We start from the raw sequence: 26,123 nt of genomic DNA, 5'->3' as shown, positions 1-26,123 counted from the left end.
CCATACCTGCCAAACCTTAGATACGCCACTGGTAAAGCCCTTCCCACTAGAATCAGAATCAGAATCAGGTTTATTATCACCGGCACGTGATGTGAAATTTGTTAACTTAGCAGCCGCAGTTCAATGCAATACATAATCTAGCTGAGGGAGAAAAAGTAATAATAATAAATAAAATAAAACATAAGAATAAATAAACAAGTAAATCAATTATGTGTACTGAATAGAATTTTAAAAATGTGCAAAAACAGAAATACTGTATATTTTTTTTAAAAAGTAATGTCCATTTAGGAATCGGATGGCAAAGGGGAAGAAGCTGTTCTTGAATGGCTGAGTGTGTGCCTTCAGGCTTCTGTACCTCCTACCTGATGGTAACAGTGAGAAAACGGCATGCCCTTGGTGCAGGATTTCATGAAACAAAGGACAGACGTGGTCCTAATGTCCCTCTGATTCAGCACCCTGGCTCTGAGATCATTGATTTTATTCACCAGAGACTGCACGTTTGCCAGCAAGATAGTCGGTATAGGGAGTTTAAAACCCTGTTTCCTCAAACGCATTATTGAGCATATCTGTACGAAATGCCGTCACATGAGAGCAGCATCCATCACCAGAGACCCCCACCACCCAAGACACGCTGTCTTCTCATTGCTGCCGTCAGGAAGAAGGTACAGGAGACTCGGAACTCACACCACCAGGTTCAGCAATAGTTACCATCAGGCTCTCGAACCGAAGGGGATAAAATCACTCAGCTTCACTTGCCCATTACTGAAATGTTCCCAAATGTTCTTTGGACTCTTTTCAAGGACTATCCATCTCATGTTCTCAATATTTATTGTTTATATGTTTATTATTATTATTTCTTTCTTTTTGTATTTGCACAGTTTCTTGTCTTTTGCACACTAGTTGAATGCCCAAGTTGGCGTGGTCTTTTATTGATTCTGTTATGGCTATTATTCTATGGATTTATTGAGTTTTCCTGCAAGAAAATGAATCTCAGCGTTGTATAAGATGATATATGTTCTTTGATAATAAGTTTTTTTGAACTTTGAACTTCATTGTGCTTGCCATAGTTAAATAGCTGGGTGTGTGTGTAAATTGTGATACATAGGGTGTGTTTGATGAAGCGGTGATAAATGCGTGGTGGTGTGGTGAGGCATATTAATATTAGGTGGGAATTTTGATTAGTAGAAATGGGTGTTATAAGATTGATGTGTGTATATAACAGTTAACATTTTGAGTCAGTGGTGCAGTTGTTGAGTGATGCCTTAATTGACCTTTACCGTACGTCTGAGCTTTCTGAAGTTTTTGAGAAGTGTCATCATTACTGATCACTGCTACTTTATGATGGATCAGAATGGCTTCCTGGACCCCTATGTGAATGTGCATTGCTATTGTTAGCGGTGGTTTTGGCACTGGCTGGCAGCTGCAATCATGATAATGAAGTATGAGTATGAATGTTAATGCAACTAGTCAAACTGCTATGGGCTATTGAATTGTGTATTAGAATTCCAACGCTACCCAGTTTCTTCCATCAGTTATTTCTTTCACACAAAGTTAATGAACAATTCACTGCTGTGAAGTATAGCTAGAGAGTGCCAATTTTCTCTTTGCTATTTTGCAAAAATGTAGTTTGATCTTACTGAAGTCAAATCAGTTATTAGCATACCTAGAGAGTTATTGTAAATAGAAGGAGCATAATATTGGTTCCCACAAATGTGTTTTTACCAAAACATTTCTGTCTCTTTGAGAGAATCTCTTAAAGTTCTGTTGGGTGTTCCACTTGAAATGGGTTTTAACATAGACATTGATGATATTTAATCAACAGTGAATTCTCTACCCTCATTTCCTACAATAATTGTGAAGAGTTTCAGAGAGCTTTTTGTCACTAAGGCTAAGGTAAATGGTTCAGTTGTCTTTGATTCTTCGTTCTTGGCTATTGGGCCATTTCTCTCCATGCTAACAGCTTAGTCCTGAAATCACTTTTTCCTCTCCAAACTCCTGTCTCCTCCTCTGACCTCAACTTATTTAGAAGAAACATCTCCAGTTCACCTTCCTATGTTGACTACACAACTTACCTTCATGCCAACAATTTTGTTACTGTTAGTTCTTCATCCTCAGCTGTTGTTCTCCCATCCCTCATATTTTTAAATCAGCCATCAACCCCTCTCTTCAGGAAAAAAAAGCGCCTCCTAACCTGGTTTTATCTAATTATCAACCCATTTCTACCTTTTCTTTTCTATTCAAAGCATTGAATATGATGATGCTTCTCTGATACATGATCACTCACTATCAGTTTACTTTTGCATTTTGCTTTTGAAATCTGATTTTTTTTTTTTTTAAATTTCATCTTTGAAGTGCTTTCCGGCCTTGGCACAGTGGCCTGTGATCTTGAGCAAAGTAAATTTGCTCACTTCAACTTCTTGACCCAAACACAATTCATCTTTCCCCTTCCCACTTCATCTAGAGCAACATGGATAGAACATTAGCTAGCGAAAACAATAACAAAACAGTAGAAGTGGTCAATACAAGGGTCGCTGCTTTTTAAAACAATATATCAGTAAGTTGGATGTGAATGTACAAGGCACAGTTTACAAATTTAGAGATGAGGATATTATAGAACATCAAGGCAATAAACACAAGTTGATGGAATTGGCAGATTGGTGGCAGATGAAATTTAACACTGAGGCATGAGAAATAGCATTGATGTCCTGTTGCTTCACTCATTTCTTACGTTACTGACCACCTCCTACTGGCACTTCATCAATTGAAGGGTCTCAGCCTGATATATTGATAATTTTTTTTCTACAAATACTGCTTGACCAACTGAGTCTTTGTTTCTATTTTTATTTCAGATATCTAAAATCTGCAGTTTTTTAAAATTTTCATTCAGTACAAGGGCAAAGAAGTCATGATGAACATACAAAAATAATGATTCGACTTTGTTCAGAGAATGTCTAGGTATGGCACCACATTTTGGGGAAAATATAAAGACTGAGAAAGCGTGGAACATATTTACCAAATTGATTCCAACAATGAGGGTCTATGTACAGGGGTTCTCAACCTGGGGTCTGTAGACCCTTTGTTTAATGGTATTGGTCCATGGCATAGGAAAGGTTGGGAATCTCTAGACTGTAGCTATGTGGATGGACTGAAGTAGCTGGGTGGAGATTTGTTTGAGTAGACACAGAGAAAGTTTTTCCATCTGCAGAGGGATCAAGATCTAGTGAACATAGAACAAAGCTTTTTGGTGGAAGAAAACAAAGTGACATACTGTTAAGAAAAGAAATTCTTTACATTGGAAGTGGTCATGGTCTGAATGCGTTTCTCAGGATAACAGTGAAAGCTTAGTCAATTGTAGCATGTGAAAGATAGGTTGACAAGAAATTGAAAGGAAAGACTGTAGGTCTGTGTAGAGGGGATCCGAAAGTTGAACTAGCTGGGTTATACTTATCAGAACTGGTATAAACACTGTGCCAATTGGCTTCCTTTCATGTTGTAACCACTCTCTTTCTTTCAACAAAGTCTCTATTTGAATGCAACTGCTCATCTTTGGTTTTAATTTTATATATCATATTATAGCCAGAATCCCTATATTGAAAGGATTCCTTCCAAACTTGAAGTTCAAAGTTCAGGGTAAATTTATTATCAAAATACATACATATCACCATATACAATCCTGAGATTTGTTTTCTTCCAGGTATTCAAGAAATGCAATAGAATAAATGAAAGGCCGCACCTAACAGGAAGAACAAACAATGTGCAAAAGACAACAAATTGTACAAATACAAAAAAGAAAAGAAATAGTAACAAGTAACTAAGCATTAAATATCGAGACTATGAGATGAAGAGTCCTTGAAAGTGAGTCCATAGGTTGTGGTAGCATTTCATTGATTGGGAAAATGAAGTTATTTCCTCTGGTTCAAGAGCCTGATGGTAAAGGGGTAATAACTGTTCCTGAACCTAGTGTTGTGAGTCCTGAGGCTCCTGTACCTTGCACCTGATTGATGGCAGCAGCAAGAAGAGAGCATGACCTTGGTGGTGGGGGTCCTTGATAATGGATGCTGCTTTCCTGTGGCAGCACTCTGTGAAGATGTGCTCATTGGTGAGGAGGGCTTTAGCTGTAATGTACTTTTTGCAGGTTTCTCCGTTCAAGGACAGTGGTGTGTCCATACCAGGCTGTGCTGCAACCAATCAATATGCTCTCCACCACACATCTATAGCAGTTTGTCAAAGTTTTATATATCATGCTAGATCTTTGCAAACTTCTAAGGCAGTAGAGGTTTCTTCATAATGGCACTTACATGCTGGGCCCAGGACAGATCCTTTGAAATGATAACACTGAGGAATTTAAAATTGGTGACCCTCTCCACCTCTGATCCCCCGATGAGAACTGGCTCATGGACCTCCAATTTCCTCCTCCTGAAGTCAACATCAGCTCCTTGGTCTTGCTGACATTGAGTAAAAGATTGTTGTTATGGCACCACTCAGCCAAATTTTCAAACGTACTCCTATATTGCTACCTGTGCCACATGCTAGGGAGGGTAGAAACAGGATGATTTGGCAGATAAATGCGTGGCTGAGAGGCTGGTGCAGTGGGCAGGGCTTCGGGTTCTTGGATCATGGAATCTCTTCTGGGTGAGGTATGACCTCTACAAAAGGAATGGGTTGCTCCTGAACCCGAGGGGGACCAATATTCTTGTGGGCAGGTTTGTTAGAGCTGTTGGGGGGGAGGGAGGTTTAAACTAATTTGACAGGAGGGTGGGAACTAGAGTGAAGGGACTCAAGATAGGATAGATGGTAAAAAAGCAAAGATAGTCTGCAGTCAGACTGTCAGGAAGGGTAGGCAGATGATAGCGCAAAATTGTAGCCAGCAGGGTGAGTATAAGTGCATTAGGGATGCAGAGTCAAAAAGGGTAGTAAATACAGCACTAAAAGTGTTATATCTCAATGCATGGAGTATAAGAAATAAGGTGGATGATCTTGTTGCACTATTACAGATAGTCAGGTATGATGTGTGGCCATCACTGAATCATGACTGAAGGATGGTTGTAGTTGGGAGCTAGATGTCCAAGGTTGTGTGGGAGGGATAGGAAGGTAGGCAGAGGGCCTGGTGTGGTTCTGCTGGTAAAGAATAGCATCAAATCAGTAGAAAGATATGACATATGATCAGAATATGTTGAATCCTTGTGGGTTGAGTTAAGAAACTGCAAGGGTAAAAGGACCCTGATGGCAGTTATATACAGGCCTCCCAACAATAGCTGGGATGTGGACCACAGATTACAACAGGAAATAGAAAAGGCGTGTCAAAAAGGCAATGCTATGATAGTCTTGGGAGATGGGAGTATCAGGTTGGTAATGGATCTCAAGACAGTGAGTTTGTTGAATGCCTACGAGATGGCTTTTTAGAGCAGTTTGTTGTTGAGCCTACTAGGGGATCAGTTATATTGGATTGGGTGTAATGTAATGAACCAGAGGCGATCAGGGATCTTAAAGTAAAAGAGCCCACAGAAGCCAGTGATCACAATATGATTGAGTTCAACTTGAAATTTGACAGAGAGAAAGTAAAGTCTAATGTAGCAGTATTTCAGTGGAGCAAAGAAAATTACAGTGGTATGAGAGAGGATTTGGCCAAAGTAAATTGGAAGGAGCTGCTGGCAGAGATGACAGCAGAGCAGCAACGGCGTGTGTTTCTGGGAAAAATGAGAAAGGTGCAGGACAGATGTATTCTAAAAACAAAGGAATCCTAAATGGCAAAATAATACAGCCTTGGCTGACAGGGATGTCAAAGTTAATGTTAAAGCAAAAGAGAGGGCATACAACAAAGCAACAGTTATTGGGAAGACAGAGGATTGGGAAGCTTTTAAAAACCTGCAGAGAGCAACTAAAAGGATCATTAGAAGGGAAAAGATGAAATATGAAAGCAAGCTAGCAAACAATATCAAAGTGAATAGTAAAAGCTTCTTCAAGTATGTAAAAAAATAAAAGAGAAATGAGAGTGTATATAGGCCCACTAGAAAATGAGGCCGGAGATATAATAATAGACAAGGAGATGGCAAATGATCTAAATGAGTATTTTGCATCAGTCTTCATTGTGGAAGGCACAAGCAGTGTGCCAGATATTGTAGTGTGTGAGGGAAGAGAAGTGAGTGCAGTTACTATTACAAGGGAGAAGGTGCTCAAAGAGGGTACATGAGTCACCTGGATCAGATGAACTGCACCCTAGGGTTCTGAAAGAGGTGGCATTAGAGATTGTGAAGACATTAGCAATGATCTTTCATAAATCATCGGACTCTGGCATGGTGCCAGAGAACTGGAACATTGCAAATGCCACTCCACTCTTTAAGGAAGGAGGAGGTCAGCAGAAAGGAAATTATAGACCAGTTAGGCTAACCTCAGTGGTTGGGAAAATGTTGGAGGCAATTGCTAAGGATGAGGTTATGGAGTACTTGGTGACACAGGACAACAAGATAGGAAAAAGTCAGCATGGTTTCCTTAAGGGAAAATCTTGCCTGACGAACCTGTTGGAACTCTTTTGAGATTACATGTAGGGTAGATAAAGGAATGCAGTGGATGTTGTATATTTGGAGTTTCAGAAGGCCTTTGACAAGGTACCACACGTGAGGTTGCTTACCAAGTTAAGAGCCCATGGTATTACAGCAAAGTTACTAACATGGTTAGAGCATTGGCTGATTGGTAGGCAGCAGTGAGTTGGAATAAAAGGATCCTTGTCTGGTTGGCTGCCAGTGTCTATTGGTTTTCCTCAGGGGTCGCTGTTGGGACAGCTTCTCTTTATGCTGTATATCAAAGATTTAGATTAGATTCAACCTTATTGTCATTGTGCCGAGTACAGATACAAAACCAATGAAATGCAATTAGCATCTGACCAGAAGTGCAAAAGAATAGTATTATTTACAAAATAACTGCGAATAAAAACTACTACAGCATACAAATATAAAAGTACTGAAACAGTACAATATGGGTGCAATACTGCTTGGTGCTGTGATGAGAGGTTCAGCAGTGTCACAGCCTCAGGGAAGAAGCTGTTCCTGAGCCTGCTGGTGCAGGAGCAGAGACTCCTGTGGTGCCTATCGGATGGGAGGAGAGTAAAATTCCATGGTTAGGGTGAGATGCATCCTTGATAATGCTTTTCACCCTGCCTAGGCAGCGTTTATGGTAGATGTACTCAATGGTGGGCTATTGGGTGCCGATAATCCGCTGGGCAGTTTTCACCACACGCTGGAGTGCCTTGTGGTCTGATACAGGACAATTGTCATACTACACCTAGATGCAGTTGGTGAGTATGCTCTCAATGGTACAGCGGTAAAAGTCCGTCAGTATCCTGGGACAGAGGTGAGCTTTCTTGATGCTCCGCAGGAAATAAAGGCGCTGTTGCACCTTTTTGATCAGGATGGAGGAGTTCAGGGACCAGGTGAGATCCTCGGAAATGTGGACACCAAGGAACTTAAAGCTTGATACAATTTAGATAATGGAATAGATGGCTTTGTTGCCAAGTTTACAGATAATACGAAGATTGGTGGAGGGGCAGGTAGTATTGAGGAAACTGATAGGCTGCAGAAGGATTTAGACAGATTCAGAGAATGGGCAAGAAAGTGGCAAATGAAATACAACGTTGGAAAATGCATGGTCATGCGCTTTGGTAGTAGAAATAAATGTGCAGACTATTTTCTAAACAGAGAGAAAATCCAAAAACCTGACATGCAAAGGGACTTGGGAGTCCTTGTGCAGAATACCCTAAAGGTTAACTTGCAGGTAGAGTCAATGGTAAGAAAGGCAAATGCAGTGTTAGCATTCATTTCAAGAGGTCTAGAATACAAGAGCAGAGATGTGATGCTGAGGCTTTATAAGGCCCTGGTGCAATCTCACTGTGAGTATTGTGAACAGTTTTGGGCTCCTCATCTAAGAAAAGATGTGCTGGCATTGGAGAAGGTCTAGAGGCGGTTCACAAGGATGATTCCAGGAATAAAAGAGTTATCATACGAGGAATGTTTGATTGTTCTGGGTCTGTATTCGCTGGAACTTAGAAAGATGAAGGGGGATCTCATTGAAACCTTTCAAAGGCCTAGACAGAGTGGATGTGGACAGGGTGTTTCCCATGGTAGGGGAGTCTAGGACAAGAGGCCACAGCTTCTGAATAGAGGGATATCCATTTGAAACAGAGATGTGGAGAAATTTCTTTAGCCAGAGGGTGGAGAATTTGAGGAACTTGTTACGTCATGTAGCTGTGGAGGCCAGGTCGTTGGGTGTATTCAAGGCAGAGATTGATAGGTTCTTGATTGGACATGCCATCAAAGGTTATGGAGAGAAGGCCGGGGAATGGAGTTGAGGAGGGGATAAAAGGATCGGCCACGATTGAATAGCGGAGCAGACTCGATGGACCAAATGTCCTAATTTTGCTCCTATGTCTTATAGCCTGTATGCAGATTCATCACCACCTTTGATTCGGCCCACAACACTGGTGTCGTCAACAAACTTAAATATGGGTTTGGAGCTTAGTCTCACTGACATAAGTATAAAGCGAGTAGAGCAGGGGGCTAAGCACACAGCCTCGTGGCGCACCTGTGCTGATGCAGATTGTGGAGGAAATGTTGTTGCCAATCTGAACTGACTTGAGGAAATCGAGGATCTAATTGCACAAGGAGGTACTGAGGCCAAGGTCTTAAAGCTTATTGGTTAGTTTTGAGGTGATGTTAGTATTGAATGCCGAGCTGAAAGAGTATCCTGATCTATGCATCTTTGCTGTCTAGGTGGTCCAAGGTTTAACCTTGAGATTAAGAACTGAATATTTTTGAACGTTAATATTTTTAGGATAGTCCTGAAGTGTTTTGAGGGGTTGGTCATGGCATGCATTAGATCCTGGCACCCAGACAACCTTAATCCACTGCAATTTGCCTACTGCCAAAACAGGTCTATGGCAGCAGACACTTGTCTCTGGTGCATCTAGACAGTATAGGCACTCATGTTAGACTATTGTTTACTGAAAACAGCTCTGCCTTAAATATTTCCAAGCAAATTCATCTCCATACTCCTAGAGCTGGGACTCAATACTTCCCTTTGCAATTGGATCCTTAACTTCCTGACCAACAAACCACAATCAGTAAGGAAAGGCAGAAGCACTTTCACCACAGTTATACTTAACAGTGGTACCCCACAAGGCTGTGTGCTCAGTCTGTACTCTGTTGTCTATACACTCACGACTGTGCAGCCAGATTCTGATCTACAGGAAGCCTCGTGGCTTAATGTCATTATAACTACCTCTCTCTCAAAGTCAGAAGAGCTGGTTATTGACTTTAGGAATGAGGCAGGCCGAATGCTCCTGTTTACCGAGGAGCTGACTTCACTCATAGCTGTTCTGTTCCAACCATGTTGATGCCAAGGCATAGAAAGCTAATCACTCCTCCACTTCTCAGGAGGCATGTCTTCTGACCCTTACTAATTTTTATCAAAGCACCAAAGTATCCTATCCAATTGCATCACAGACTGGTAAGGCAACTGTTCTGTCCATGACTGCAAGGAACTACAGAGAGTGGTGGACAGAGCTCCATACATCTCAGGAACCAACCTCCCCACCAGAGACTCTGTGCAGACTTCTTGCAGCCTCAGTAATGCAGCCGGCATATCGATGACCCCAACCACCACGACATTCTCTCTTCTCCTCTCTCCCATCCAGCAGCAGAAACAAAAACCTGAAAGCACACACCACCCGTCTCAGACAGCTTCTATCCTGCTGGTACAATGCTATTGAATTGTTCCCTAGTATGATCAGATGGACCCTTGGCCTCACAACCTTACTGTGATCTTGCACCTATTGCAGTCTGTACTGCACTTTCTCTGTAATTGTAACACTTTATTCTGTACTGTTATTTTTTTTTACCTGATACTACCTCAATGCCCTTTTGTAATGATTTGATTGGTATGGATGGTGGGCAAGACATGCTTTTCACTGTACTTCAGTACATGTGACAATAATAACCCAATTTACCAATTTAATAAGGATATTCAAGCACAGAGTAAATTAGAATTATTGATGATTTAGAGATAGTAACATAATCATAGAATCATACAGCAACGAAATAAGCCCACTTTGGGTCATCTCATCCGTACCAACCACAATGCCTATCTACAATAATCCAATCTGCCTGTGTTAGCCAAATCCCTTTATGCCTTTCCGATTCAAGTATCTTGCAAATGCCTTTTAAATATTGTAATTCTATCTGGATCTACCACTTCATCTAGCCATTTCAAATATTCACCTCCCATCAGATTGCCTTTAAATTGCTGCACACTCACCTTAAAAAGAGGTGGGAAAAAGACTAATTATTGTATCTATGGCCCTCATAATTTTATAAACCTGCCTAAAGTCACCCCTTACTCTATTATAATACAATGTGTATAAATCCGACTTATCCTATGTCTCCTTATAACTACATGCTTCCATTCCAGGCACCATCCTGTGAATCTCTTTTGTACTTTCACTATGCTACCTCATCCTTCACATAGTGTGCCAGAACTGTACACAACTTTCCAAGCATGGTCTAATTGATGTTTTCTGCAGCTGCAACATAATGTCCCAACTTACACTCATTGCCTTGGTTTATTAATGTTTCCAAGGTCCCTGCCAATTACTCTACATGTCCTACTAGAATTTGACTTCCAAAATGCATTGCTTCACATTTGTTTCGATTAACTTTCATCCGGTACTGCTCTATTCAACATTCCAGCTGACCTATGTATTCATAGATAACCTTTTTCGCTATCCACAGATCCATTTTTCATGTTGTCTGTAAATGTGCCAATCAACCCACCTACATTCTCATTCAGATCACAATGAAAATCCCAACAAAAATCCCTCATGTTAACCACTTGTTAAAGACTTTCAGTCATAAAGACACCCATCCTTTATTACTGTCTGCCTCTTATCATCAAACCTATTATGGATCCAGTGTGCCAAAATGCCTTGAATCCCTTGTACCTTTGACTTCTGGACCAGCCTGCCATGTGAAAAGATTTACTGGAATCCATGAATTCCATGCCAACACTCCGGCTTTTATCAGTTATCTAAGGTACTTTCTCAAAAAGCTCAAATTTGTGAGACATGATCCCCCCTGCACAAAATCATACTAACTCTTCCTTCCCTGCCTGACCAAGTTAACATAAATCTCATCCCTCAGAATCTTCTCCAGCAACGTCCCTACCACTAATGTAAGGCTAACCGACTTGTCATTTCCAGGCTTATTCCTTCTCTTTTTGCACAAGGGGACAACATTAGATGTCAATGCATAATTGAAAGAAGAAAATAGCATTTTTACACATGACAGCAAGAGAAGACATACAGACATTATAAAAGTCACTCAGTCCCCTTACTTACCCTTTAACTAAGACCCACTGAGAAGCATTAGGCCATTGTCTCCTGCACCATCACTGACCTCATCACTTCTGGAGATCTCCCATCTACAGCCTCCAGCCTCATTGTTCCCTTGCACAGCACTGCCTGTTTCTACCTCCTATCCAAGATCCACAAACATAATTCTTCATTGTGGTCCATTGTATCTGCCTGCCGCTGTCCCTCTGAACTTGTGTCTGCATAACTCAACTCCATTTTGTTCCCCTTGGTTCAGTCTCCTCCCTCCCATGACACTTCACATGCTCTCCATCAATGGTTCAATTTAATATCAGAGAATGTATATAATATACAACCTGAAATCCTTACTCTTCTCAGATATCCATGAAACAGAGAGGATCAAGCCCTAAATAATGAATGACAGAAAAATGTTAGACTCCCAAAGCAATTCCTTCTCCCGCGCTCAAGCAACAGCAAAACCATTGACTCTTCCTCCTCCTCCCCCCACTTACTTCAACAAGCAAGCATCAACCCCCTCACCACCCACATGCAATAACAAGCCCCCGAGACTATGATCTAAAGTCTATCAAAAACTACCATCCATCCTAACACTTCAACATCTCAACAGGCTCTCTCTCACTAACAAGGGAGAGAGAGATATTGCTTCTGCCAAGCAAGAGGGGAGGTCAACAGCTCACCGTTTTGATGTTATAGTTTGCAGCGTCGCTTATTCGAGTTTCCCCAACTCAAGAATCAGCAAACTTTCTCTCACCATCGAGAAAGAGAGTTTGGTTGCTTGAATGCAGAAGCGTCCAACAGCTGCGCCCGCTGTCTCGATGTTTCGATCTCCCATGACGCTTTAGTCAGCGACATTGACATGAAATCAATAGCTTTTAGTTACCTGGCCCTGACTGCCTTAGAGACGAGTAGTCCCTGTGCTCTTCCATCCTCCATCAGAAAGGCCTTGAAGTTCTCTGCTTCTTTCTTAACAATAATCCTAACCAGTTCCCCTCCATCGCTACCCTCCTCTGCCTGGCAGAAATGGTATTTAACTCAACAATTTCTCTTTCTGCTCCTCCACTTTCTCCAAACCAAACATGTAGCCACAGACACATGCCTGGGCCCCAGCTGTGCCTGCCTTTTTATTGGCCACATGGAACTGTCCATGTTCCAAGCCTACACTGGTAACGTTCCCCAACTCTTTCTCCACTACATTGATGACAGTATTTGTGCTGTTTCCTGCACATCAATTTCACAACCTTGCCTCCAACTTCCACCCTGCCCTAAAATTTACTTTGTTCATCTCTGACACCTCTCTCCCCTTTCTTGATCTCCCTCCATTTCCAGAGATTGATTATCACCGACATCTTTGACAAACCCAGTGACTCCCACAGTGATCTTGACTACACCTCTTCCCACACATCTCAGTTCCTCCGCCTCTGCTGCTTCTCTTCTCAGGAAGCTTTCTGTTCCAGGACATCTGGGAAGTCCTCTCTTTTTAAGAAAATGGGTTTTCTTTTCTACCACTATTGATACTGCCCTCGCCAGTATCTCTTCCATCTTTTGCACATCTGCCCTCATTCTCCGCCCCCCCCCCCAATAAACACAACAGGGCTATGTTTCCTCTTGACCTCACCTACACCCCAGTCTTCTCATCCAGCACATCATTTTCCACCGCCTTCAATGGGATTGCACTACCAGTCACATCTTTCCCTTTGCTTTCTACAGTGATTGGTCTCTCAGTGACCTCCATGTCCATTGGTCCCCACAGATTTCCCTCCTGGAACTTAACCCTTACAACCATGCTAACTGTAACGCCTGTTCTTACACCTTCCTCGTCACCTTTTAGTGCTCTAAACCGACCTTCCAGCTGAGGCAGCACTTCAACTGCAAATTTGTCAGGGTTATTTATTGCACCTGATGCTCCCGGTGATTCATGAAGCAGATTTGGGGACCGCTTCATTGAGCATCTTCACTCTATTTGTCTCAACAGCCAGGATCTCCTGGCGGCCACCCATTTCAATTCCAGTTCCCACTCCTGCACCAACACATACTCAGAGTCTACTCTACTGTCCTGATGAAGGTTAGAGGAGCAACATCTCATATTTTGTCTTGGTGGTTTCCAATCTGATATCATGAACATCGATTTCTCTAACTTCTAGCAACAATTCTTCTCTGTTCCACACCCCCACACACCTTTGTTTTCCCTTATTCTGGTGGGGCTTTCTCACCCCTTCTCTGCCCTCCCCCCTCAGGTCCTGCCCATCATCCCCCTCTGGTTCTCCTCTTCCTTTCCTTTATTCCTTGGTCTAACTGTCCTCTCTTATCAGATTCCTTCTCCTTCATCTCTTTACCTCTTCCACCTATCATCTCCCAGTTTTTGCCCATACTCTTGTAGCCTTTTTCAGCCCTATCATCCTACTGACCAGCTTATTCCATAAGCAAGTGAGATAAGTTATTAGACTCTCTCGAGCAAAATCATTGAAAATCTATATAATCCACGTGTTTAACATTTACTGTTGTCATGGTTTCATTGATCTAAAATTAATTATGATGTAGGCTTTGAGGATTTTTTTTCATTTTAATAGGTTAAAACTGGAAACCTCATGCTCTCCCTATAATTTGATTGTTTACTCAGAACACTTTGATAGCTCACGAGAGTGATTCAGATGTATTTATTTATCACATGTACATTGAAACATACAGTAAAATGTGTCATTTGCATTAACAACCAGTGCACCCAAGGATGTGCTGGGGTACCCAGAAGTGTCGCTGCACATTACAGCATGCCCACAATGTTCCACAGAACAACACAAGCATCAACGTTTTAATTCAGTCTTACCTATTCCTCCAAACTGCAAAGAAAGAAGTTTCAGCTTGATGATTCATTGCCCATAGTGTAAGAGTTATGCCAGCTACTCTGTTTCAAAAGTATGGTGTAAAAGAGTAAATATTGACTATCAAACTGGAAGGCAGCCAAGTTAATAATTCTACCTATTGATATTAAAAAAGTACATTTTGAAAAATCCAACCCACTTGATTTTTTTCCGTCTTTTAGATGAATTCAGAATTAGGATTCTGAATTAGAAGATGATAAACAATATGTTCAGTAAGAAATAAAGAAGAAATTTCTTCACTGGATAAAAAATTTCTTCACTTTAAAGTTTGGAATTCAGGCAAAGAGCATGGGTGTTCAGTCGGAAATATGAAGGAGAAATGAATAATAATATGTTCATTTGATAAGGGTTAGATGGGAGGAAGCTTGTCTTAAACAGAATTCTCAATATAAATATATTGCATTGAATGACTGTTCATTCACTGATGATATAATTTGCAATCATCTATCTACTTAGTGCATTTTAATTCAAGTTCATGCAAGTATCAGGCATAAGATGCTATCATGCTGCATTTTTGTATTTTTCATTATGTTTTTTAATCAATTGCCCTCTTTAGGAAATAGTTCTATCTGTGATTTCTAAAAAAAAAACCGATATCCGCTGAGCAACCTCATCAAGTCTCTTGCCTTAGAAAACCATAAATAAATCAATTATTGTGGTACCTGTATTTCTGTATTTCCCCTCTGCTTATAAGCAAACAGCAACAGGACCTTCTGAGTTTGATTCAATGTCAATATCTAACAACATTTTAGCTTGGGCATTCAGCACAGCTTTGGCTGACTTATAAACACCTACAAAGTTAATCCTTAACATTCCTGAAGTAAAAGCATATTTCTGTGGTCTTTTCTTCTGATCTGCTCTGCTTAGGCTTTTAGCAATATACAATATTATAACATTAAAAATACTCAGTTAATTTTTAAGCATTATAAATTTATACAGTATGTCCCTTTTTTAAAATGTTAAGTAAATTGAATAAGTTATTCACACAATATTTACGTTTTTTGACAGCAAAGGGATCACAGATCCAACATTAGGATAAGCAAATAATTATACTGCAACAAGTTTACATGGTTTCTGTGTTTAAAAAGTCTATGAAGAAAATGTGAATCAAGTTCACAGTGGGTCACTTCAGAAATGAGCACTGATTTATTTCCTTATACCCTTGCTATAAATAGGACGTTAAATAGCATAGAACAGGAACACGTCCTTTGGTCCATAACATCTGTGCCAAACATGATGTCAAATTAAATTAATTCATTATGCCTGCACATGACCCATATCCCTCCATTCTCTGAATATTCATATGCCTACCTAAAAGTCTCTTAAATGTCACATTCACATCTGTTTCCACCATCAACCCCGGCCGTGAGTTCCAGACACCTACCACTCCGTGCGGGAAGAGAAAACTTGCCTCACACAGCTCCTTTAAACTTTGTTCCTCTCAACTTAACATTATTCCTTTTCTCACCATAGCCTTATTCCTTCTAGTATTTGATATTTCCACTGTGGGATAAAGATTCTCTCTGTTCTATCCATGTCTTTGATAATTTTATTAACTTCTGTTTGGTCTCCCCTTAGCTCTTGATGCCCCAGAGGAAACAATCCCAAGTTTGATCAACTTCTCCTTATAGTTAATAGCCTCTAATCCTGGCAGCATCCTGGTAAATCTCTTCTACACCCTCTCAGAAATGTCCTCATCCTTCTTATAATGGGACAATCAGAACTGCACACAGTGCTCTAATTGAAGCCTAACCAAATTCTATAGAGTTGTGACACATTTTCTTGACTTACATTCAATTGCCCGACTGATGAAAGCAAGCATACCGTACACCTTCTTTAGCACTCTACCTGTTTTATTTCCAGGTCCTTAGCTGCACTGAAGTGAAAACTACGTTTAGTGCAATCTCTCCATGTGCATTCTCCGCATGACATCATAATTGAGTTTTTTTTTGTGCTTACAGCAAGAAAGGTGAAGAGATTTTGGGATGGAGAGAAGATAGTGTTGGTGGCATTACTTGGTACTACTGTGGTACTGCCTTGTGAAAATTACGACTCGATTTGGGCAGAGAGACACAGTGAAGAGGAGCAGCAGGTAGTCCATTGGGACAGGTCACCTCCGGGTGTGTGGCATGACCAGGCTGACCGACTGATTGACCTCTATGCTTCTGGGGAACAACGATCTTATGGTTCCCAGTTCATCAGGAAAAGAATGAACATATCAGAGACTGCATTCAAAGATGGTGACTTCTCGCTGACCATTTCTAACCTTCGCTTCAGTGATGAAGGAGTCTATTCATGTGATTTGCATCACCATTACTGTGGAATTCATGAGAGACGCATCTTTAGACTTTTTATTACCGAACCAATCAAAAGGAACGTTACATACAAAACATGTAAGTTATTTTTATCATATTACACATTACATGACTTGTCCTCATTTGTTATCTTAAATGTTAAATTTTTGATCAAAGGCAAGGGCAGCCTATTTCTAGTCTAATGTCTTATTCTTCTTTGATTTCTCCGTGTAAACATTCTAAGAAAATTTCCAGTAGGTATGGTACTAGATGCACTTCTATTCTTACAGCTTGTTATAGTGGAATTATAGACCTATATTAACATAATGTGCATATTTTGACAAGGAGTTGCTAGCTAGAAATGAGGAGGAAGGACACAAAATGAATTCCAATTAGGTCTGGGGTATGAATACCTGTAACCCCTGTACTGCTGTCAATACTAATAAAAACCAACCTATAATAGTTAGGAATTTGAACTTGAAACATTCCTGGCTTGTCTGGCTGAATGTTATTTAAAAAACAAATAAGGAAGAACCTAACTTGAATCCATGCAGAAAGTTCAGCCACTAAATATCTGCCTTCATTGCATGATTAACACTTTGCTCTGCATATTCTGTTGAAGATGTTAACTACACAGCCTTTTAGCTTAATATAGGATTATATAAGAAACAATCACAAAAAATACATGAAACATCACTGTCTAGAACCCTTGCTTCTCTTGGTCCTTTTTACTATAGTCTTTCTTTTCTTCTTTTCTCCCATCCCAGCTCCTCTCATTTAAATTCAGCCTGTTGCACCTACAATAAAGCTATGAATGATCCTTTACCTTAATTCCACTATTTTATACTGGCCCCACCTTCAATGATTATCTTAATATTCAAAAACTTTCCAGTCTCAGTCTTGTGACTGATTCTGCACCAATCACAGAATTCTAAAGATTTACTCTCATCTGGATGAAAAAAAAACCTTCTCATGTCTGTCCTAATGGTTGACCCCGTATTTTGAGACCAACTCCTGAATCCAGACGACTAAATCAGAGGAAATAACATCTCTGCACCTATCCTGTCAAGTCCCAAAATAATTTTGTGTGTTTCAGTGAGATCACCTCTCAATCTTTTAAACTGTAGAGAATATAAGTCCTCTCTTTTAGCATCCCTCATATGCAAAATCACCATCTGAGGAATCAATCTAAACATTCATTGTGCTCCCTCAATTGGAAGCATATCATTCCTTACATAGGGAAAGCGGACTTCACATAACATTCCTTATGTGATCTCACCAGCTGTGTAAAAATAAGGGGAGAGCAAGTAAGGTTGGAGTTCAGAACTGAGAGCTGATCTTATTGAGATGTAGCTTCAGCATAAGGATTGACTGGGACCAAGATAAGGAGAACTTTCTCTTCATAGAGAATTATAAATTTTGGGAATTTTTTACTACCTGTACTCAGAGGTTGACTGTATTTAATGCTGAGAGCACCAGAATTTTATACACTAAGGATATCATTCACAATCTTTTTCCATGGCAGGAATGACTTTGGAGCTATATTGTATGTCCTTTCTACGAGTTATTTTGTTTTAAAGTCAGAAGTGAGGAATTTGTTCATCATTGGACACGGAGCCAATCTGAATGATTTTGTTGAACTTTGTCCACCTATTAGGCTTTCCCAAGGCAACTTTCATGACATGGCTGGGGAGTGGTTGGGTTGGCAATAGCTCATAATAGTAGAGTGGTGTCAAGAACACCACTCCTGGTCCATCTTATTTCAAATTAAAGTGTAAAAAACCAGAAGTGTTTTATCATTAGCTAGATCTCCTTAAGGAACTGGGAAGGCTGAATTTCTGACAATTTTTGAAAAGTGAGTGAGCTCTACATTATCATGTACAAAGGATCTGATAACCAGTTAAGACTATCCCCAGCATTGCCTCAATCTCATACAAGCTAATATGGTACCAAACATATTGCCATGAGAGATAAATCCCTGTTAACTAGGATCATTTTTCATCTAAGGGAAAGGGAAAACCAGGTCAAGATTTTACCTTGAATCCTAAAATATTAATAATTTCTCTTTTTATTCAGTGAATGCTGCTGAGTGATACCAGAGGATAGCAAATTTTATCATGTACCAGATGCTTCCTAAAATGAAACAACGTTTTGCGACTGAGAGAAAATAGAAAATATATCAATATAAAACAGAACTAATCAGAACATTTAATAGTGGCACATTAACCCTTGAAAAATTTAAAACTAGGTCAATGAAGCCTAAAGAAAAAGAAGTATTGTGACTTAATTGATTGTGATATTTTGACAAGCTCCAGAATGCTGTAACATGCGTCTAAGTCTCCAGATGGAAGAAATAAGTTGTTTTTGCTTTATCCAGAGCACTCCCATGTAAGAAGAGAAGTAAGGAAATATAGTTTAATCCAAAGTAAACAAGGCCTGGCTATGGCTGCAGCTGGATATCTTTCCATCAGGATTTTTGGCCCACAGTCTTTGATTTTAAACAAACACTTCAAAAAAAAATTGGAGTAATAGAGGATGATTACACTTTAATTACTGCAAGCAAATATATTTTTAAGAATCAGTAGTAGAAGTATTGCTTACGATTCTGGGGGTAGTTTCTGCTGCCCAAAATGCAGATAAATTAACCTAGTCAGCATTTAGTTCGTACTGGCCCAGTGCCAGAGAGCTGCCCAAAAGCCTGTTATTTTTTTGCCTTGGCCTTTCAGGTTTTGCTTTTTCCCTTCTACCCTTTACACTTCCATTACTGAACCTTATGGCATTTCACTATGCAAGGGTGTTTTTTTTTTTAAAATATCCCTTGCAGTTTTACCAGTGTTTGCTTCTGAGAATTTCCAGGGTATCTGAACAGCATCCTGTTCAGTTGATTTAAAGCATATGGGAACCATATGTAACTGGCGGGATGTCAGAACTTCAATATTCTTTATCCTTTTGGGAAAAACTTGTATAAGAAAATTGTTTGAACAAAGGAAAGTTCTATCATATACAGTGGTGATGGTTATTAAAAATAAATGGGGGATCTTGAACAGCTGGGCAAGTGGGCCGAAGATAGGCAAATGGTTCACTTCAGATCAGTGCATTTGGGGAAGTCAAACCAGGGCAGGGCTTACACAGTAAATGGTTGAATTCTGGGGGTTGTTATACAATAGAGGGACGTTGGAGTACAAGTACATAGTTCGCTGAAAATGAGGTCACAGTTACACAGCAAACACGAGGAAATCTGCAGATGCTGGAATTTCAAGCAACACATATCAAAGTCGCTGGTGAACACAGCAGGCCAGGCAGCATCTCTAGGCAGAGGTACAGTCGACGTTTTGGGCCGAGACCCTTCGTCCGGACTAACTGAAGGAAGAGCTAGTAAGAGATTTGAAAGTGGGTGGGGGGAGATCCAAAATGATAGGAGAAGACAGGAGGGGGAGGGATGGAGCCAAGAGCTGGACAGGTGATTGGCAAAAGGGATATGAGAAGATCATGGGACAGGAGGCCTAGGGAGAAAGAAAAGGGGGAGGGGGGGAGCCCAGAGGATGGGCAAGGGGTATAGTGAGAGGGACAGAGGGAGAAAAAGGAGAGAGAGAAAAAGAATGTGTGTATAAATAAATAAATACCGAATGGGGTACAAGGGGGAGGTGGGGCATTAGTGCAAGTTTGAGAAGTCAATGTTCATGCCATCAGGTTGGAGGCTACCCAGACGGAATATAAGGTGTTGTTCCTCCAAACTGAGTGCGGCTTCATCTTTACAGTAGAGGAGGCCGTGGATAGACATATCAGAATGGGAATGGGACGTGGGATTAAAATGTGTGGCCACTGGGAGATCTTGCTTTCTCTGGCAGACAGAGCATATGTGTTCAGCGAAATGATCTCCCAGTCGGGTCTCGCCAATATATAGAAAGCCGCACCGGGAGCACTGGACTCAGTATATCACCCCAGCCGACTCACAGGCGAAATGTCGCCTCACCTGGAAGGACTGTCTGGAGCCCTGAAAGGTGGTAAGGGAGGAAGTGTAAGGCCATGTGTAGCACTTGTTTCGCTTACAAGGATAAGTGCCAGGAGGGAGATCAGTGGGGAGGGATGGGGGGGACGAATGGACAAGGGAGTTGCGTAGGGAGCGATCCCTGCGGAAAGCGGGGGGGGGGGGAGAGGGAAAGATGTGGTTAGTGGTGGGATCCCGTTGGAGGTGGCGGAAGTTACAGAGAATTATATGTTGGACCCGGAGGCTGGTGGGGTGGTAGGTGAGGACAAGGGGAGCCCTTTTCCTAGTGGGGTGGCGGGAAGATGGAGTGAGTGCAGATGTGCGTGAAATGGGGGAGATGCGTTTGAGAGCAGAGTTGACGGTGGAGGAAGGGAAGCCCCTTTTAAAAAAGGAGGGCATCTCCTTCGTCCTGGAATGAAAATCCTCATCCTGAGAGCAGATGCGGCGGAGACAGAGGAATTGCGAGAAGGGGATGGCATTTTTGCAAGAGACAGGGTGAGAAGAGGAATAGTCCAGATAGCTGTGAGAGTCAGTAAGCTTATAGTAGCCATCAGTAGATAAGCTGTCTCCAGAGATAGAGACAGAAAGATCTAGAAAGGGGAGGGAGGTGTCAGGAATGGACCAGGTAAACTTGAGGGCAGGGTGAAAGTTGGAGGCAAAGTTAATGAAGTCAAAGAGCTCAGCATGCGTGCAGGAAGCAGCGCCAATGCAGTCGTCAATGTAGCAAAGGAAAATTGGGGGACAGATACCAGAATAGGGTTTGAATATAGATTGTTCCACAAAGCCAACAAAAAGGCAGGCATAGCTGGGACCCATACGGGTGCCCATGGCTACACCTTTAGTTTGGAGGAAGTAGGAGGAGCCAGAGGAGAAATTATTATAAGTAAGGACTAATTCCACTAGACGGAGCAGAGTGGTGGTAGAGGGGAACTGGTTAGGACTGGCCCCGCCTCCCCCTCCGGTATTTATTTATTTATACACACATTCTTTTTCTCTCTCTCCTTTTTCTCCCTCTGTCCCTCTCACTATATCCCTTGTCCATCCTCTGGGCTCCCCCCCTCCCCCTTTCTTTCTCCCTAGGCCTCCCATCCTATGATCCTCTCATATCCCTTTTGCCAATCAACTGTCCAGCTCTGGGCTCCATCCCTCCCCCTCCTGTCTTCTCCTATCATTTTCGATCTCCCCTTCCCCTTCCTGTCTTCTTCTATCATTTCGGATCTCCCCCTCCCCCTCCCACTTTCAAACCTCTTACTAGCTCTTCTTTCAGTTAGTCCTGACGAAGGGTCTCAGGACTGTACCTCTTCCTAGAGATGCTGCCTGGCCTGCTGCGTTCACCAGCAACTTTATGTGTGTTGCTGACAGTTACACAGGGTGGTGAGCTTCTCCAGTCGGCATTGAATTTAGGAGTTGGTATGTTATTTTGTACCTGTAGAAGATGTTGGTGAGGCTGTACTTGGAGTATTATTTACATTGCTGGTTGCCCTGTTATAGGAAAGACATCATTAAAATGGGAAGAATGCAGAGAAGTTTTAGAGAATGTTTTCAGAACTCACAGTACTGAGCTATGGGGAGAGATTGATCAGGCTGGCACGAGAGGGCACAGTTTCAAGGTGCTTGGAAGTAGGTACAGAGGAAATGTCAGGGGTAAGTTTTTTTACACAGAGAGTGGTGAGTGCATGGAATCGGCTGCCAGTGATGGTGGGGGAGGCAGATACGATAGGGTCTTTTAAGAGATTCCTGGACAGGTACATGAAGCTCAGAAAAATAGAGGGCTATGGGTAACCTTAGGTAATTTCTACGGTAAGGACATGTTCGGCACAGCATTGTAGGCCGAAGGGCCTGTATTGTGCTGTAGGTTTTCTATATTTCTCAGCTAGGACTTCATGTAGCAGACTGAATGGTGAACTGATAAATGTATGAAAGTGTACTAAATCATGAGGAGTATAGGTGGGATGAATGCACGTGGTCTTTTTCAGAGGGAAGGGGAACTAAAAACTGGAGGGCATAGGATTAAAGTGAGAAGTGAAATATTTAAATCGAATGTCAGGGACAACTTCTTCACACGGAGGGTGGTATAGATAAATAGACATACTTTATTGATCCAGAGAGAAATTGGGTTTTGTTACAGTTGCACCAACCAAGAATAGAGTATAAATATAGCAATATAAAACCATAAATAATTAAATAATAATATGTAAATTATGCCAGATGGAAATAAGTCCAGGACCAGCCTATTGGCTCTGGGTGTCTGACCCTCCAAGGAGAAGTTGTAAAGTTTGATGGCCACAGGCAGGAATGACTTCTTCTGACACTCAGTTTTGCATCTCGGTGGAATGAGTCTTTGGCTGAATGTACTCCTGTGCCCAAGCAGTACATTATGCAGTGGATAGGAGACATTGTCCAAGATGGCATGCAACTTGGACAGCATCCTCTTTTCAGACACCACCGTCAGAGAGTCCAGTTCCATCCCCACAATGTCACTGGCCTTATGAATGGGTTTGTTGATTCTGTTGGTGTCTGCTACCCTCAGCCTGCTGCCCCAGCACACAACAGCAAACATGACGGGAGGGGTTTAGAAGGATATAGGAGAATGCCATGGTTGGCATAGACTAGTTGGACAGAAGGACTTGGTTCCAAATGTGGGAAAGTATGAATTTTCCATTTTGGTGGGAAAATAACTTTTTAAAAAAAGTAACATTGGTGAGATCACATCAGGATGACTAAGTGCAGACTAAGTCTCTTCATTTAAGAAAGAATATAAATTAATTTCAGAGAAGGTTTTCTTGACTGCTGCTTGGAATGAATGAGTTGTCTTCTATGGAGAAGCTAGACAGTCTGGACTTGTATAAATTGGTGTTTCAACAGTGGGAGGTAACTTGATTGAAACATGCAGGATCCTGAAGAATTCAAAAGTGTGAATGTGGAAATTATGTTTTTTTTGTAGGAGAGTCTAAAGCTGGGTGTCTGGGTGTCACTATTTAAAACCACAGCCCCCCCCCCCATTTAAGATAAGATGGGTGAATTTTTTTTGTCAGAAGATTGTAAGATTCTGAAACTATTTTCTTCAAAGGACAATGGAAGGACAGCATTTAAATATTTGGAAGGCACTTCACTGTGGGCATCTCTCAATTCCAAATGTCAAAGCAGATCATTAGGGCATGAGCATCCCTTAAGGGAAGACACTGCATAGTACTGATTGGCACAGCAAAGATTTTGTAAAGTTGTGAAGGGCCAGCTCACAAGTCTTATGAGCAATTCTAGGGTCAGATGCCAGGATTGGTTTGCGAATTTGAGATCCCTCAACACTACTGATACAAATATTGTGCCATTCAGTGGAAGAAAGTGCTAGATCAATTTGACAATATTCCAGGCCTCAGTTCAATCTCAGTAAAAGACAGGGAGCTCATCTCAAGGGACACAACCGGAAACTGTCACTGGGGTGGTACATCTCTGTAATGGACTAACTGCAGGTCAAGAAAGTACCCCTATCTTGGTGTCCATTTCTGAGTAGTTTTTAGATAATCCAAGTTAGGTAATCCCATGTACAAAGAAATTACGAGGCTTTAAAACAAACCTTAACCCTAACCCTACTTGCCAAAAACCTTTCATGGCACTTCCTGACTCTCCAAATTCCCTTTTTGAGTTCTTTCTTGGTTTCTTTATAATCCTCAAGGGCTAAGTTTGATTTTAGCTTCCTAAATCTTACATATGTTTCCTTTTTCTTCCTGACTAAATTCACCGTCTCTCTTGACATCCATAGTTCCTTTACCATGACATCATTGGTCATCCTTCTTACTGGAACATACATAGAAACATAGAAAACCTACAGCACAATACAGGCCTTTCGGCCGACAAAGTTGTACCGAACATGTTCCTACCTTAGAAATTACTAGGGTTACTAAAAATCACTGGAATACTTTTCTGTACTTTCTGTAGTTGGCCTTTAAACACCCGCCACACACGATAGAAGTTGACGTCTCATCCCATTGTGTCTATTAACTCCCCTTAGTTCCTACCTAATACTCTCGTAATTTGTCTGGCTCCAATTTAATATTCTCCCATAATGTCCATGCTTATCCTTATGTACTGCTATCTTAAAACTTAGGAGTTGTAATCTCTGTTCCCTCACTGAGGTCAGTCACCTGGCCAGGGTCATCACCTAACACCAAGTCCAGTATGGCCCTTCCCCTTGTTGAACTCTCTGCATATTGAGTTAAAAAACCCTCTTGGATGCACCAAAACCTCTTGCACTAAGGAGGTCCCACTCTATATTAGGGAAGCTGAAGTTACCCACTGCAAAAATCCTTTTGTTTCTATACCTTTCCTTAAAGTGCCTGCATATCTGTTCCTCAATATCCCAGTGGCTATTGTGGTGCCGCAGTATAATCCCATCAGAGCGATGGCATATTTTCCATTTTTTAATTCTATTCATATAGTGGATGAGCCCTTCATCATGAGTGCAGCCGTGATATTGTCTCTGATTAATAGTACAACTCCCACCCACATCCCCCCCTTTACCTCCTTCTCAGTCTTCTCTAGAACATCAAAATCCTTGAACATTTAGCATCCGTTCCTGTCTCTCTCTTAACCAAGTCCCTTTTATGGTCACAACATTATAGTTCAATGAACTGATCAATGCTCTTAAATTCATCACCCTTACCCATAATACTCTGAGCATTAAAAAAAAAACACTCTTTAATTTCACGTCCCATTGTGTCTTTTACCCTGCCTGTCCTTACTGGTCTTGACATGTACCTTCCTCTCAATCCCTCCACTTTCTGTCTAGGTGCTGTGGTTCCTATCTCCCCGCCAAACTAGTTTATACCCTTCCTGAGTAGCATTAGCAAACTTACTGGCCAGTTACCCTCCAGTTAAAAAGCAACTTGTCCTTCTACAGGTCACCCCTCTCCAGAAGACATTCCCGTGATCCAGGAATCTGAAATCCTGCCCCCTGTACCGGTTCCTCAGCCATTCATTCACCTGTTCTATCTTTCTGTTCCTGCCCTGACTAGCACATGGCACCAGGTGTAATCTAGAGATTACTACCTGCGTGATCTTGCTTTTCTGACTCTTCCCGAACTCACAGTACTCAGCTGGCAGGGCCTTTTGCCCCTTCCTACCCATATTGGTGTGAATGTGCACCACGTCCTTTGGCTGCTCATCCTCCCTGTTGAAAGTGTTCTGTGGCTGCGCTGAGACCTTCTCTCCAGCTCTCAGGAGGCAACACACACCATCTTGGTGTTTATTTAATGGCCACAGAACCTCCAGTCTATCCTAACAATCTTCTTTAATTATTGAATCTGTGATCACTATTGGTCTGCCAAGACTCACAGCTAGCCACAGTGCCACTGACTTGGCTGCTGCAGCTATGCATGACTGATCATCCTTCCCAAACCCAGCAATATCCAAAGGGCTATACTTGTTGTTGAGGGGAATGCCCACAAGTGAACATCAGCCCGGGGAGGCAGCAAGGGGATTCGGCTGAAGAACATAAGACTGCTGGCCACAGATAGTATCTAAAGAACTTGCAGTATCAGTTGATACTTCTGCACTTCTACGGTGCACTCGAGCTCCATATTTTCTTGCCA

The 26,123-nt window shown here is 41.5% G+C and overlaps 1 protein-coding gene across 3 annotated transcripts in view; it reads left to right on the top strand.

Annotated features, from left to right (window-relative positions):
* The window catches only part of LOC140188546 (matrix remodeling-associated protein 8-like), a 76,466-nt gene that overhangs the window by 28,218 nt on the left and 22,125 nt on the right, over nt 1–26,123 (top strand). For all 3 annotated transcript variants that reach the window (XM_072244937.1, XM_072244936.1, XM_072244935.1), the window contains exon 5: nt 16,215–16,646. In XM_072244937.1, coding sequence (XP_072101038.1) covers nt 16,215–16,646 — 432 coding nt within the window. The remainder of the gene's footprint in view (nt 1–16,214; nt 16,647–26,123) is intronic.

Source organism: Mobula birostris, chromosome 27 (genome assembly GCF_030028105.1).
Source record: "Mobula birostris isolate sMobBir1 chromosome 27, sMobBir1.hap1, whole genome shotgun sequence".
NCBI classification, from domain to species: domain Eukaryota; kingdom Metazoa; phylum Chordata; class Chondrichthyes; order Myliobatiformes; family Myliobatidae; genus Mobula; species Mobula birostris.
The sequence above is the reverse complement of the archived record's forward strand: the minus strand, read 5'-3'. Positions and strand labels throughout refer to the sequence as shown.